Source organism: Pocillopora verrucosa, chromosome 13, assembly GCF_036669915.1.
Source record: "Pocillopora verrucosa isolate sample1 chromosome 13, ASM3666991v2, whole genome shotgun sequence".
NCBI lineage: Eukaryota > Metazoa > Cnidaria > Anthozoa > Scleractinia > Pocilloporidae > Pocillopora > Pocillopora verrucosa.
Window position 1 is genome coordinate 4,088,951 of NC_089324.1, and position 15,180 is coordinate 4,104,130.

General features: G+C 36.8%; 2 protein-coding genes across 2 annotated transcripts; one reads left to right on the forward strand and one right to left on the reverse strand.

Moving 5' to 3' along the window:
- Positions 1–808: 808 nt before the first annotated feature.
- On the forward strand, positions 809–5,877 carry LOC131776557 (ATP-sensitive inward rectifier potassium channel 11). Its single transcript, XM_059092765.2, has 3 exons — positions 809–944; positions 1,810–2,283; positions 4,377–5,877. Exons 1-3 carry the CDS (start codon positions 915–917, stop codon positions 5,196–5,198), a joined length of 1,326 nt encoding a protein of 441 aa, XP_058948748.2. The 5' UTR covers positions 809–914; the 3' UTR covers positions 5,199–5,877.
- An 896-nt stretch (positions 5,878–6,773) lies between these two features.
- On the reverse strand, positions 6,774–13,630 carry LOC131776919 (probable RNA polymerase II nuclear localization protein SLC7A6OS). The gene is made up of 11 exons (XM_059093125.2): positions 13,541–13,630; positions 13,281–13,382; positions 12,296–12,363; positions 12,001–12,096; positions 11,482–11,549; positions 10,839–10,967; positions 9,773–9,885; positions 9,281–9,380; positions 8,075–8,166; positions 7,586–7,684; positions 6,774–7,354 (listed from the first exon to the last, which is right to left on the reverse strand). Exons 1-11 carry the CDS (start codon positions 13,611–13,613, stop codon positions 7,281–7,283), a joined length of 1,014 nt encoding a protein of 337 aa, XP_058949108.2. The 5' UTR covers positions 13,614–13,630; the 3' UTR covers positions 6,774–7,280.
- Between the last annotated feature and the right edge of the window lie 1,550 nt (positions 13,631–15,180).

Consider the following 15,180-nt stretch of genomic DNA (forward strand, 5'->3'; position numbering starts at 1 on the left):
CTTTTATCATTGAATATATCTGTGCGGTTGAGTAGTGGAAAGTTAAATTGTACACAGGAGACTCGCAAAGATAAAAATAATCTTTTAATCAAGGACGAAAAAGGCAGTGTCAAAAACGATCACAATGAGCAATATGCAATACGCTCTTTTATTATGAAGGTCAAAGTACATAGCCACTTTATCTTATGGTGCTTGCAGAGAAAAGTGAAATGGAGTCCTGGAACGCAGTCCAGCTTTGCTCTTGGAAGCTCTCGAAGCGTGAAAAAAGATTACTTTCGAATGGTATGTTCCAGAATTTCTACTTTCAATGAAAAGTAAACTTCTTGATAACATGCACGTACCGTCACTTGAAATCCTCTTTAAAAAAACCGATATAGCCCTCTGTAGCTGTGCACTGATTTTCCAAGGTATTCTGCAATACTGCATTTTTGTATAGCAATTAATGAACTAGAGTGTTAATTATTTGGCATGGTAGGTTTTAATATTTCCTTACGAGTGGACTTCAAGTCTCTCCAAGGAATAATCCCAGGATTTCCAAATGGTATTCCGTCTTCCAATCTCAAGATAAATTCTGTGCATGCTCTTCGAGGATCCCTTTTATTTATCAGAACCTGCAATTTGTTTTTAGAAGTGTTTGCTGCAAAGCTGACTCGCGTGGTTATAACTTCACTGAAATCACCAGAAAAAAAAACAAAACGCATGAGCACCATCACCTCACTAATATTGGCCTACAATGTTGGCCCAGTATTTTTTGGAGGCCTGTTGTGGGCTTAAAATCGGCGAATTTTGCAATTAGCCATAAGGACGATGCTTATGGTGACTGAGTAGGTTAAACATTTCGTCTTTAGATCTGTGATGTTCAGTTCTAACTTGTCTCAACATGGAGAGACGACCTCTAGAGAACTTGAATCACAATGAATTCAGCTCTTTTTCTTTTTGAACCGGTAAGACTGAGAACCCTGAACTTAGTTGTCTGATTTGTCGTATTGCTCTATCATTCATTAATGGCCACTGATGAAGGTGCTCATTACAGTTTTTTGTCTGCCAGCTTACTCCATAACTTGTCGCGGAGGTTTTTCAAGGTGTTTAGTATCGGCTGACATTTCTGACTCATTTAGCCTCCTTATAAGAATTGAACAGAGGATTACACAACAGCTTATATGGAGTAAAGAAACCTCATCTAGATGAATACCAAGCTTCTTTTTTCTAATTTATAAAGAAATTTAGAATGGCTATCTGGAAAATTGAAAGTCGGATCCTGAGAGTTAAAGGTTTTAACAAAGAATAAATGTGATTGTTGTCGTGAATCAAACAAACATGTCGTGTAAATAATTCAATTGAATTTTGCTGGAATCTGCATCATGCAGACTGTGCTTTGTGTTATCTTCAAATTAACGTCAGAGAAAACTATCATTTCCCGTGTAAAATTCCTTATTACGCAAAAGGGGTAAAAAATGCAAAAACTCCGAAGGACGGTCCAATTTCATCATAAATTTATGCTAAACCTTTGTAAGAAAGTTGGGAACTTATTTGAACATAACAACCTACTTTCCGTTAAATTAATAATCGACACTGATGATTTGAAAACAAATACAATTAAATTTTTTCATAAAATGTTGTCCTAACTAAAGCAAGTTGTTTGTTAACCAAATTTAACATGTTCCTGCCTCATGACAGACCACTTAGCCTTTACTCGTCAGAAATCCACTATTTTTAAAAATGTACAATATCGGTTAAATATTGGCTAAACCTCAGGGTTTCATGACATTTATATCCAATGTGATGCACATAAACTCTGATCTGTTTCAGCTGTTCGCAGAGCGAGCGCATCACAGCATTGAGCATCCACAAGACAGTTCTACCTTTGAAAATATGTCAGGCAAAACCAAAGATACTCGAATTAACATAACTTCCAATCCTATCTCGTCAGATTTATCTTCATCAGAGAGGAGTAGTTCTCGTTCAAGACCACATCGCCATCGCTTGTTACACAAAAATGGCAAAGTAAATTTGCGGCCCTACAGAGTTCCGCTGAAGAAAGAACGCTTTTTGGCAGATTTCTTCACATCTATAATTGACGCTAAGTGGCGATGGGTCATAGCGATTTATTCAGCTGGTTTCATCTTCAGCTGGTCGTTTTTCGGCACAGCCTGGTTTGCGATTTTCTGGCTCCGTTTGCACTACGATAATGGGACCGTTTGTGTGGACAATGTAGATTCTTGGACATCGGCTTTCTTGTTCTCAGTGGAAACTCAAACTACCATTGGTTATGGTGGACGACAGGTATTATTTTCTTCTTTTGTGCACTTTTTTTCAGTTTCGCTGTCCTCTAAAGGCACATCAAAATTCTGAGGCTGCAACACTTATGTCAATTTCAATGATTAATCAGTACTGCAAAGGTGAGCGAAGGGTAAGCGTCGGAATTGAAAAATACTATCTGTTGCGGTAATAGAAAACGGAAGAAGAAATGACTGACTCATCATTCAAAAAGTTTAGAACACCTTGCCTAGGTTCTTTTAAATCTAAAAAACCCCTAAAATGCTCTTAATTAGACAAATGTTAAATTCATCACGCGACTCTCGAAATTGTTTTTTAGGTCGTAAAACTAAGCAAACAGGTTTTATTACAGGACTCCAACTAATCATAGTCAAAAACTGACTGATAAAAGAGTACAGCAGGTTTGAGATCCTCTTATATAATACGCGACGTGACTCCTGACTAATGATGATCAGCTTTTGTTGACTTCATACAAGCTTGGGAGCTCTATGGAATATTGGATAAGCAATCAAAATGACGTTTCTAATGAGTGGTATAACTTGATACTGGTTGTCGAGAGAAACATTCCGAGACAAAACCACGTCTCTCGTTGATGAAGGACAAGATAATTATTCGGTAAACTCTAAATTAGTGGAAATTAGGACAAATAAAGGAAGACTTGATATTTAAAGAGTTTTTACTTTTTCATGTCGCCTGTGATTGATTAGAATTTTGAAAGCTAAAGACTGTTCAGAGCTAACTTTAAAAAAAAATTACCGGTTTACTTGTTGTGGCTAGGACATAGAAATATTGGAAGAAGTGTGAAAGCTTTTAGATAAGAAATGCGTATATTGTGATTCTATGCACAAATCAATACTGACCGGCTTGAGGTACTTTTAGCAATCAAAAAGGGTGGATGGTATCCTCTGACGAAGACATTTAACTTTATTTGGTGTTAAGAGACAAATCTAACTGATTAACTTTCTAGAGAACAAAAGTCATATCAATTACGAATATACTGAGTAAAATAAAAGAGGCTAGTGTCCCTATATTGAAATACAAAGATGCGTGATGACGTCAATAAGTTCTTATCGTGACGATTCTCAGCAATGTAAAATATTGCTTTGACAAAAAAGCCTCTTTCAACCAATAAATTTGCCTCACTATTGGAGCACAGTTTAATGAAGACTTTGTTTCCTTGCTAAGGAGCATATAAGTTACCTAGTTATTGTGAGAACTTAGGTAATTGCGTTAAATTAGCCTTCTGAGGCTCTTGGTAAGTTACTTGACGCGTTTACTAGTATTGCACACAATCGAGGGCTAATATAAAGCGGCAGGAGAAACTGTTTTTTTTTAAGGGTAAGACGTGCTGCGGTTTTTTTTTTTTGTTGTTGTTACTCTCGCTGTTGTGAGCCGGGAAATTTCGCGAGGTAAATTGATTTCCAGCTTCAAAAGTTAAACGCTCTCAGCCGTCAGACTTTTGCTGAAATTTCACTCTTTAACTAACTTGTATACTTACTGCCTAAGTAGACTCTGTTAAACACAAGCCTAGCTAGCCTATTGACAATTTAGGTGGAGCAGTTTTTCCAGTACTGTAATGAGGTAATTTCGTCTTCTTAGACCGTTCCGTTCACGGACGTCTCTGAAAAGTCAGAGAAGCTTAGTTTTGCGCGTCTAACCTTTTCCTATAAGAAATCGGCAGAGGATGCTGATCACAACACTTTTTGTCGACATGCTGGTCACAACACTCTCCGAACACATCAATGGGGTCGGATCGACTGACACCAAGAAATGGAAATTTGGCTAACTTGAATGCTTCATACGTAGCGAAATACGACGGAACATGTGTGAACTCAATTTTCTATTGCTAACCAACTGACTGGCAATAAATAAAGATTTTTAACTCCAGTCCTATTTCGCCGAATTTTAAACTGTATTGACATAATGATTAGCTGGGAGCAATAAACTAAACACTGGTTTTATTTTTCCATCGAAGTCAAGCTTGTAGTTGTGGCTCTTACTAACCGAGATTAGACAAGCTGACCCTCTTCTATCTTATTTGAATTTTTCAGCGGATGCAAAAAAAAGTGTTCATCATTAATTTTTTTCTTTTACCGCAGATAACCCCACAATGCCCTGAGGCCGTGGTTTGTCTTCTGCTCCAGTCTCTCACCGGCTTTCTTTTGTCTACGTCACTGCTTGGCCTCGTTTTCGCCAAACTTTCCCGACCTCGTCCGAGGGGCCAAACGGTCATTTTCTCGAAGCACGCAGTCGTGGCGCCATACGATGGACTCTTGTCGTTGATGTTTCGGGTCGGCGACGCGCGCAAGAGCCAATTGTTAGATGTGGCAATATCTCTTCACTGCTTTTGCTTTCGGACCACAAAGACTGGGGAGGAAATTTTATTCTCCCAAACAGAACTTCCCATCACAACTGAGCATGGGAGCGAGGTCGGCGAACTCATCAAACCGTTTCTGTTACTTCCCTTGACAGTAGTGCATGTCATTGACGAGCGCAGTCCGCTGTACGAGCTTGGGCCGCAAGAGCTTGCGAATTCCCGTATGGAATTCATTGCTGTCTTAGAGGGCGTTGTGGAATCAACGAGCATGGTTACCCAGGCAAAGACTTCATTCTTAGCAGATGAAATTCGTTGGGGTCGGCGGTTTCTCCCAATCTCTCTGCATCGTGATAACAGAACAGACTTATCGTCTTTTGATGCAACATACAAAGTGAAAACACCTCAAACGTCACCCAGGGAATATGAGAGATCAAACCGAAAGATGAAACATCGAGAATATGAGAATACGGCGACAGAAAAGACAGAGGTGGAAACTGAAAATGGCGACTGTCATGTGAGTGTTGAGCCAATTAACGGTTCATCAACCGTGAGTTCAACCACCTATTGTCAGAAAAACTGTAACTGCGATGTCGCTCAGACATAAGATGTACAGATGCCCGTAAAGCAGGACATTTGCGGAGAACGCTGGTCCAGTCTAAGAAAAGACTTGATCGAAGCCGCATTGGAGGTCTTAAGAGTTAATAGCGTTAACTCTTTTTCAATCACTATTCCGTCAGGAATATCCAAAGGAGGCTCAGCAAAGGAGAGAGAGGCAACCCAGGAGTGAACGAAAAATTGCAGAAGGTCAATTGTCGCTCCTGGAAAAAGATGTTTCCCGCTTCAATGACTGCTTAAAAAATCCCTCTCGTCAAAACGTTGTTAAACGAAGGATATAGAAAAACTGATAAAAATTTAAAAAAAAAGAAAGAATGAAAAGAAAAAAAGGAAAAGCTTGGAAAATCTTATGTGATAGTAGTGATTAACACGGAGAAATTGGCTTACTGTTTAACCCTTTGACTCCCACGTCAAACTTGTAATTCTCCTTACTGTCAACAATACAATTCTTATATTGTTAGTTCAGAGAATTTAGTATTGGATCAACTAATTATCCTCATATTGACATTTTTCTTTATTCTCATCACTTATCTGATTGATATTGTATTGATATTGTACGGAGAAATTCTGTCTTGGTCACCCATGGGAGTTAAAGGATTAGAGAACAAGCAACGTACTCAAGTATTTAATCTGAAATTTTGTAAATAAAATTGCCTTGTATTATTGAAGTGATCTGCTTTCATTTCTAAACCATTCTTATTTAGTGAAAGACATTTTTCACTCTTTATATTGCAATTATATGAACAAATTTTGTTGCTTATTTCTGGAGCGAATGTTTTGTAATACGAGTGAATAATTTTTGTTTCGAGACAATTTAAGCAATCCTCAATTCTGATGTAAACTCTTGTTGTTAGCCGTATATATATTTTAACTGGAATGTTTGAAAAACGATAATAAACATCAATAAAAGATTTCAGTTGACCAGAAAATGGTTTGTATCAATGTTTATCGCGAAGTCCGATTGTCCTAGTGAGAACCGGTCTTAAAACGACTGTTGTTGAGTTTGACAACCTGTGCGGAATTCGTCATCTGAGTCAAGTGAGAAGTGATGGGTCAGTTTTGTGCTGATGGGAAACTTTGGTTGTGATGCAAAATGTATCGCGTGATTTGAGCTCGATCGGGATCGATACGGGTGCAAAGTAAGTTCGTTCTATCTGGTTATTTGGTAATGTTCAATCTACTTTACGAGGATGCTTTCATGAGTGTTACGGAATAAATGACGAAGCCTCTTCGGCTCACCTTGATTTGCGCAATCTCTTTTCTCTTTTTTTCTCGCTCCGAGAGGCATGGGGGAGGGGTAAAGTCGGTAAGAGCCAATTCGATTGCCTCTACGTCGCCAAAAAGTCTTTTTTGCGTTGCTAGAAGTCGTATACAGAGTGCGTCGGTTACGAAAACTTTGTAGTAAGTTTTTGAACCATCATTCCAAAGGCAGTCTCTGATACGGCTACATTTTCGAACAAACACACTATTTACAATGGACAAAGTTAGTAGGAACCTGCACTGTTTGCAACTTTTGTCTGATTGGCAGGACGACTTTAACCCGCGGCACAATTCTAAGAAAAAATTGACTCAAAGCCTCTGACATTTATTTCAAGTTCGGACAATACAACTTGGAAATTCTGTCACAAATGTTAAACCAAAATAACTTCTCTTCAATGGCGAATATATCATTGCATTTACATTTTGTTTGGCGTGCAATTGGTATTGAAACAAAAGCTGGCTCTGAAGCAATTCAACCGGGATGCAACCGAACAACTACTTTTCATTAACTCAGTTCATATTTCCTTGTCGGCCGATCTTTTTTTCCTTAGGCTATCCATTCTACTTACCTATCGTAACTCTACCCCTGATTGAGATGGAAATAACTTTGCTAAGCCCTCTTTGCATAAATCTGTTCCGATATTTTTACCTCTCATCACTTTATCAAAGAACGCTTTCCACAGCATTCATACTAGGATGCAAATAGTTCGCTTCCCTTTGCGCGAGCAGGCAAAAATCCACAGCATGTCGCGCACGGTCTTTCCGTTGGGTGTAACAGCGATGTGAGTTGCTAATGTGAGCTACACCGGGTTTAGTCGTCCTCTTCGTTAGACCGATCTTCGTCCGACCGATCTTCGTCGAAAGCATACCTTCGATATTCTTCATCTACGAGGAAAAAAATGCATTTTTAAAATCTCTTGACATAAGTTATAAGTTTCTTGAGCAGTATTCATAACGTCCTTTCCCATGTTACACAAAAAGCTTCTTGTTTCTCTGCAATCATTACTTACTGTTTTTTGAACAAATTTCAATTACTGGTGGCTTGCAACAATTCCTGCCCCAAAAATTATTTTGTTATCAAGATACTTTACAGGAGATTCTTGTAAATGAACTTACCAGAATTAAATCCGTAATCTTCGTAATATCTTTTGTCCTGGGATGAATCTGACCATTGATCATCTTCGTCAGGATAATCATTTCGCCAGTTTCCTTCGTCTGAAAAATTGATTTAAAGCATCAGTGAAATGGATCCTGGTAGTTTGGTGTGAACACAAGAACTTAATAAGTGTGGCAAAATTAGGGGAACAAGATGGAAGGCGAAAGGGAGGTTGAAGAGGTAATCAAACAAGATGAATTGTTCTTTAAAAACGAAGAAATTTTTTTCCAAAAAAAAATAATTTATTGCTCGTCGAAAAGCAGGGAAGTTATTCCAGGATATGATCTGATCCTTCCTAAGCAACAGAATTGTTACCACCCTTGCATGTAAGAGCATCAACAGTTTCTTTACTTCTTTTCTCTTTTTTTTCCCTTCTCCACAAACTCAGAAAGTCTTCTCGTTTAACGTGAAAAAGAACCCAGGTAAAACTTAAAATACTATCTACCAACCATTAGAATCATCTTCATCATCATATATTTCACCAAAATCTTCATCAAGACTTTCATGAACAAGGTCAGCATCAAAAGGCAAAACTTCAACTCTAAGAAAAAAAGATTTGTTTGAAAATTGTCAGTCAGATACAAAAGGAAAGCCATTCTGTCGTCTGTCTGGAAAATTTTACAAAATTATATACATAATGAGATGATAAACATGTGAATGAAACTCACTAACTAAACTATAAGTGACGAATACTCAGATGAGGAGTTTTTGAAATACTTTCATGTCATACACTCTCCTAAAACGAAAGCTAGCGAGCAGAACTTTTACACGTTGCGAAAATCTGTTGCATTTGGTGGTTCCCTCTTCTTCATCTGTCTGTTGATGAAACCAAAGTGTGTGACCATTCCTCTGAAAGCTACGAACTAGTTCTTGCCTATGGCATTGTTGTTTATGACAAACCAAGTGGTTATAATTTCAATGGATGGGAGCTATATATGTAACCATTCTAATGAAAGCTACTGAGCATGACTTAACCCTTTAACTCTCAGATCAAATTTGTAATTCTCCTTACTGTTAGTAATACAATTCTTATAATGTTAGTTCAGAGAATTTAGTATTGAATCAACTAATTATCCCCAAATTGATATTATTTCTTTATTCTCATCACTTATCTGGTTGATATTGTATTGATATTGTAAGGAGATTCCAATAAACTGTCTTGGTCACTCATGGGAGTGAAAGGGTTAATTTCTTGAAGTAAGCAGTTCAAGTTTTCATGTGTTTGGATGAGAACCTAGTATCCATTCATTTACATCCCAAGGTCAGTATGCATTTTCTCCTTACTGTTCTCTGTAAATTTCCATGGTACTGACAAGGAGAATTTGTTTAACAATCAAGAGCCCCTTCAGATATTGATCATTTCTTTTATTCCTAGGACCCTAATGTTTGATCCACCAGTAATAATGTAAGGAGAATTTTGACACTCTCGGTGGTTAAAGAGTTAAGCCTGAGAAAGAGCTTCCTTGTGCCTGTCCAAAAAAAATTGCAGTCCTGAAGACCTATAATAATATTATAATTTAACAGTCCTTTCCAAAGACTATTGAGTTTTAATGAGAAACTAAAGCATACTCCATCCTTTGTGTATGCAAATCTAGTTGTAGGTATATATGTTATGAAGTATACAGATTTTGGAAAATGATTAACAAAACACTCACATATCACCAAGCTGTCCAAGATTATCATTGGCATAATAAAAATCATACACATATCCATTTGCTTCTGATTTCTTCTGCTCGGTTCTTTCTTTTGAAGAATCTGTGAAATAATGATAAAAAAAATTTGTTTTTAAATATCCCATAGAGTTGCTCAGCTAAATAGCAAAATCATTACAGAGCTGGTAATTTCTATCAACTAAATTGACATAAAAATATCAAGAAACAAGAAAAAAGTTTTTATGATTCAGTTGATAATAAGGGAAGTCAGAACTAAACTTCACCATCACTTAGTGGCGCATGTCACACCCAACAGCTAATAGCTCATTCATCATGAACAAGAATTACACAGTAGTGCCACAGTAGTACATTGTAAATACTTAAGAAAGAAAGAGCAGCAATTGTAGTGTAAATCTTGTCTGAGGCAATCAAAACCATGCAGAGAATGACAAAAAACCAATTCTGCCATCATTAAGCAATGTGTGCATTATATACCATCAGTCACTGCCAACTTTTCTCGAATCATCTTAACTGAGTTGCAAAGTATTGCATTAACATCAGCAGCTTGCTGTGCCTTCCTTGATTTTCTTTCTTCTCGTCTCTTTTCACTGCATTAAGGAGGGTAAAGACAAAAGTATCTATTACATTGGTGAAATATAAACAAGGTGTTTATTGCCATCTCATTAGAAAAGCATTCTTAAACACTACTCCCATGTGGAAAATACAAGGCTCCAAACTCACAAATTAGTAACCTTACAAAATGAAATTGTTGGCAAAGATAAAATTTTGGTCACAAGACTCTTGGTGCAATATTACATGACATATACTAAACTGCCACACACACATCACATGACCTGCATTTATTTTGAAGATTTCTGAAGGCTTCATACTCAGGCAACTTAACACTTTACCTCCCAAGATCTCATTAGTTATTCTCCTTACTGTCTCCTGTACAGTTCTTGTGATGTTCATTTGGAGAATTTTGTTTTGGATCAACTTATAATTCCTTGAATGGTATTTTTCTTTATTCTCATCACCTGTCTGCTTGATATTGTATTGATATTATAAGGAGAAATTCTCTCTTGGTCACTCATGGGAGTTAAAGGAGGATAACTGGATGAGAAACATTTAATGGAAATGTTTTCCTCAATTTGATTTAGGCTTGAAAAGCTGTTTAACAAATGCTATAACTTGCCACAAAAGCCAAACCTTGCATACTCAGGTGGCAACAATGATGACTTGAGCAAGCTAAATTATTTAGCTGCCAAAATTTTTTCTAGTTGCTTTTATAATGGAAAACAAAATGGTTAGAGCACTAAGCACTAAAATATATGTTAACCTGCTGTAGAATTTTTTTCAATCATTCTCTTCATGACTGATGCAATATGGCATGTAAAATCAAGTTCAAAATCAATTGTCCATGATCTATGTTTCATATAATCAGAAAGAAAGGTTAAAAGATAATCCAGGTCTACTATGTCATGAAGAAATTTCTTCCCATAAAACAAAATATTTAACAAATCACATTGAAATGAACTCCAGAGAGAATCTCACCACATACCTCATTGATTCCTGATCTTTAACAAGGTCATATACACTTAGAAGCCTCTGCACCTCAAGATCAACATCATCAGCAGCTCCACCTGATGCAGCATCCACCTTGGTTAGGTCCCCTTTACTTTCTGGTTGGCTGTGTAGAAATACATTTTCTTAATAATAATGTGAACAAGATAACCAGTTCACACACTAGATTTTTTTTTGTATAAAATCATTATCAAAAGTGTAGAACAAACAAAGAAATGCAAGGCATGGATTCTTAAAATATCTTCTACTGTGGTCTTTTAAATACCTGTGAAATCTTACATTATATTCAATAAGAACTTAAGGAATCTTAATCCTTTAATTTCCAGATCAAAATTTTCATTCTCCTTACTGTCAACCATACAATTCTTATGATGTTAGTTCAGAGAATTTAGTATTGGATCAACTAATTATCCCCAAATTGATATTTTTCTCTATTCTTATCACTTATCTGCTTGGTATTGTATTGATATTGTGAGGAGAAACTCCGTTCTGGTCACTCATGGGAGTTAAAGGGTTAACAATGGATCAAGAGGATTATAATCATAATAAATGCAAAACAACATCTTGATTTCTACAACTGAATAGAAATGTGACGTAATACAACAGTAGAGGTACTATACCTGGTAGATCCATGATCATTTTCCCTGTTTGAGGAAATTACTTTAAACCTGGCCTCCTGATTCAGAAGCTGGGGAAACATATCTTGTTGTTATGCTAATTACAGACTGATGTTCATTTAATATTTGTTTCACAATGACACAAATACATGGAAACACAACTTTGATTCAACTGGGAACAAATGCACCACTTTTGTTGAGAAACGATGTGGATGAGAGTAGTGTTAAGCAGTTGAATAACATTCCCATCCTCTGAATAGATTGACTCAGACTAGTTAGACCCACCCCCAATAGGAAATCGACATCCAGTTAACATAACTATATTTTGCTAGCTTTGCAAATTAGACTCTTTAGGGTTGCAACATGAATAAAAAAAAAGCACATCTTGTCATGGTGAAAAAAGTGAGGAATTGATGATAAGGATACTGTTATTATTCAATTGGTGGTCCATAAGAAAGAATCAAGAAAAACTTTACCAATTTATACCAAAAAAGAAACTTATGATAAAAAGAGAAATTCTACCTTCTTCTGTTTCCGCAACCTGTCTTGTAAAGCTTGTTGAGTTTGGATATGGGATTTAGCCAAGTCTTCATGGTTGATAGACTGCTTAATCTTAGTCTTTCATGAAAAATAAATTTCAAAACATTGATTGATTTTCAAATAATTTGTTCTACAAAACTGAATAACACACAAAATTAACTCAGTGAAGTTTTCAAGGTAAACTCTTTCAACAATTTTCAGGAAAGAGATTTTTAAAAGCAACCTAAATTCTGCATGATTCCAACCCCCTGATTTCTTGAGTCAGTATAATACTAACCAGCAAATCATTTCTTTTAGTTTCATCTCCCTGAGGTACACTCCCGACAAACTTGAAAACTCGCTCAACTGAAATAAAAAAATTGTTCATTGTCAGAAACTGGCACATTCTTGTAATCTTAAGGTTAACAGCAATGTATAAAAAATCATATGCTGTATTTGCTGTCTGAGAGGTCCTGTTAATTCCTTGAAAGCATCATTTACTTTGGAAATTTCATGAAAATTTCAGTTCTTCAGTGATGTTCTTCTTTATTTGCTGTCAATATTGATGCTGTGTTGACAATTTTCCTAATGATTAAATGCTTTCCATTAATTTGAATTTTTACATTGTAAACATAACTGATAATTTTGAAAAAAAATCAAATTTAGAGGAAAACTCACACCACATATGAAAATAAAATTAATGCTTGCAAAGACTTGGATTAACCCATGTCCTACTGCAACCAAATTAGGTCACTAGTATAATACTTATTCCTGGTAAAATCTCTGCACAGCCCCAAATCCAGTTCTTGGATAGAGAAAACAATGACAAAAACAATAGATTGCCTTTGGGAAAACAGATTTGTTTTACAATAGTACGGAGCTGTGCGGAAATTTTACCTTATTCCCTCCTAACCTCTGTCTCAGTCTTACAGGTCAGTTTATGAGATAAGATGAGAAGACACAAGAAGAGATAAGATATTTTCTTAAGATAGTACATTTTCCAAAATCTTCTCTAGAGGCAAAATATCTCTTGAATTTAACTTTAATTTTCAGCTCAGAGCTAAGACTCTCTGATACATTTTCCTCAGAAATATTACACATTCACGAATTAAAATCTTAAGCTCGTGTTCCAGTAAAATTTTGGATGGAAGGTGATTTGTTGCCAGTGTACCAGCAATGCACAACGTGGGGTCAATTCATGAGGACTCAAAAAAAAGCTTGGTTTAATGATCGCTTTTTATTTACGAAGAAATTACAGCATATGTAAGTCGAATTCCACATACCGGTATCAGTAGATGTCGACTCATTGTTCTTAAAATACGTAGCATCTTTTTCACAGTCTTCGTTCCTTGCAATATAGGGTTTCTTTAAGACCTGAGCGACAACTGTCAAAAATACCTCGGGTTAGATTTAATAAGGTTGAAGAAATGTGTGCCCACTTTTATAAGGAATACAGCATCCGTTGAAAATTTCATTACCACTTGAGGTGGTCAAAGATTTGACAAGAGAGAGCTTAATTAGAACGTGTAGGAGATGAACTCACGCAGTGCATCCAGAGGATCTTCTGTTCTTTTACGTTTTATTCTCAAGACCACCGAACGATCATCCGCCGCCATCTTGACATCTTGTCTTAGAGTGCATGACGGGAAGGCGAGCATCACGCCTATCTCGTACAACATTACTTATAGTGGAGTTTCGCAGACGCATCAGAGACCATCTCTCTAATCGCGCAAGTATTTCACTTGTCAACAAATCTAACTCAAGTTTTTTGGTGTTAGGTGAAGGCTTACAGAAGGGAAAAAAACCAACCTTAGAAATTGCTGTTTTCACACTTCTTTTAGCTGGGCCCTTTTTAAAAGCTCTTTTGGTTTTCTCGCGTTCGGCCCTACTTGTTCGTGTGGCAAGCTGTTTGGGTGTTTCGGCCTGATCGCCGCATTAGGGTATATATCTCGCATCAATCAGATTGCCGCATAAGGGTATGTATCTCGCATTAATCATATCACAGTATTTGGATATCTTGCACCAATCACAGTGTACGGGTGTTTTTTTCTTGTAAATGATGTCATGGAATCAGGGGGGTGTGCGCAAAAATTACATTAACCTGAAATTCTGGGCTCATTTAATAAGTGTACTGGTTTGTGGCCTTCGCGAGAGCCTCATCGATTAAGGATTAAGGTCGAGATTTATCAGGATATGAAAGGTTCGCATTTAACTTTTTGTATCATTTTAAGTTTAAAACGTGTTTTCTGCTCCTTTACTCACAACACACACTTCAAACAACTTACATTCCATCACGCACCATGAAAACAACGTCCAAAGTCCAATCAGAACGTACCAAATTATAGCCCTACACAACTGTTAGGCAATTTTTCACGTGCTTGAATTGTATTTCACTAATTAAATTCCATTTTTCCACAATATACTTCGCTCCACCACTTGTTATTTCCGTGTAAACAACCTGCATCTTATCACGTCTTCTTACCGCATCGTTCAACCACACTGAAAAAATTCACATGGGACCAAATGCCTCTGATAGTGAAGTTTTCACGCAATTCTCCCGCGTTTTACTTATTCTACAAGTCAAATTTGCTTTTAACTACCTTAGACTCAACCCAATCGCGTGTTAATTCCTTGTAAACCTGCATTTTATCACATAACTCACACTCATAAGGCAAAGCCCATGTAGGCAACTACCAATCAAGGAGCCCTCTTTGAAATATTATCCTTTTCCCTTGTTCAATGTATCTTCACTTATCGAGATCGCAATATATATTTGGTTAGGGTCTATTAGAAATACAACAGAGTTTCAGTTTGCTTTTCGTATTAAAATTTGGTGAAAATACATTTTTGAGGGAACAAACTGTAGACGAATAATTTTTTATTTTCTCTCTGTAAGAAGAGCGGCAGGAAGCGTAGTCCCTTTCGCAACTGTTCTTTGGTCTCGTCATGCAACGTGCTCTATCTCCAACTGGGATATACACAAATGGCGTTGAGTGACGAGACCAAACAACGGCTACGAAGGAGCAACAGCATGCGTGGTACCGATGCATTTTATTTTCGCCCAAAAGTATTTAGACAATAGATCATAAAATACCCGTGTGAGTTCAAATGAATTAGTCTTTTTTTTCCTTCTCCTAAGGTGAAAAAATACGACATTTTAGTTCTTTTGAAAGTCCTGCTCTT

Excerpts from the sequence above, each read along its gene's own strand:
- LOC131776557 (XM_059092765.2), top strand. The coding sequence starts at position 915 with ATGAATTCAGCTCTTTTTCTTTTTGAACCG. Across the intron at positions 945-1,809 it reads CTCTTTTTCTTTTTGAACCG|CTGTTCGCAGAGCGAGCGCA; the intron begins GTAAGACTGAGA and ends GATCTGTTTCAG. Across the intron at positions 2,284-4,376 it reads TTGGTTATGGTGGACGACAG|ATAACCCCACAATGCCCTGA; the intron begins GTATTATTTTCT and ends CTTTTACCGCAG.
- LOC131776919 (XM_059093125.2), bottom strand. The coding sequence starts at position 13,613 with ATGGCGGCGGATGATCGTTCGGTGGTCTTGAGAATAAAACGTAAAAGA. Across the intron at positions 9,886-10,838 it reads AAAGATCAGGAATCAATGAG|TGAAAAGAGACGAGAAGAAA; the intron begins GTATGTGGTGAG and ends TCCTTAATGCAG. Across the intron at positions 7,685-8,074 it reads TGATGAAGATGATTCTAATG|ACGAAGGAAACTGGCGAAAT; the intron begins GTTGGTAGATAG and ends TCAATTTTTCAG.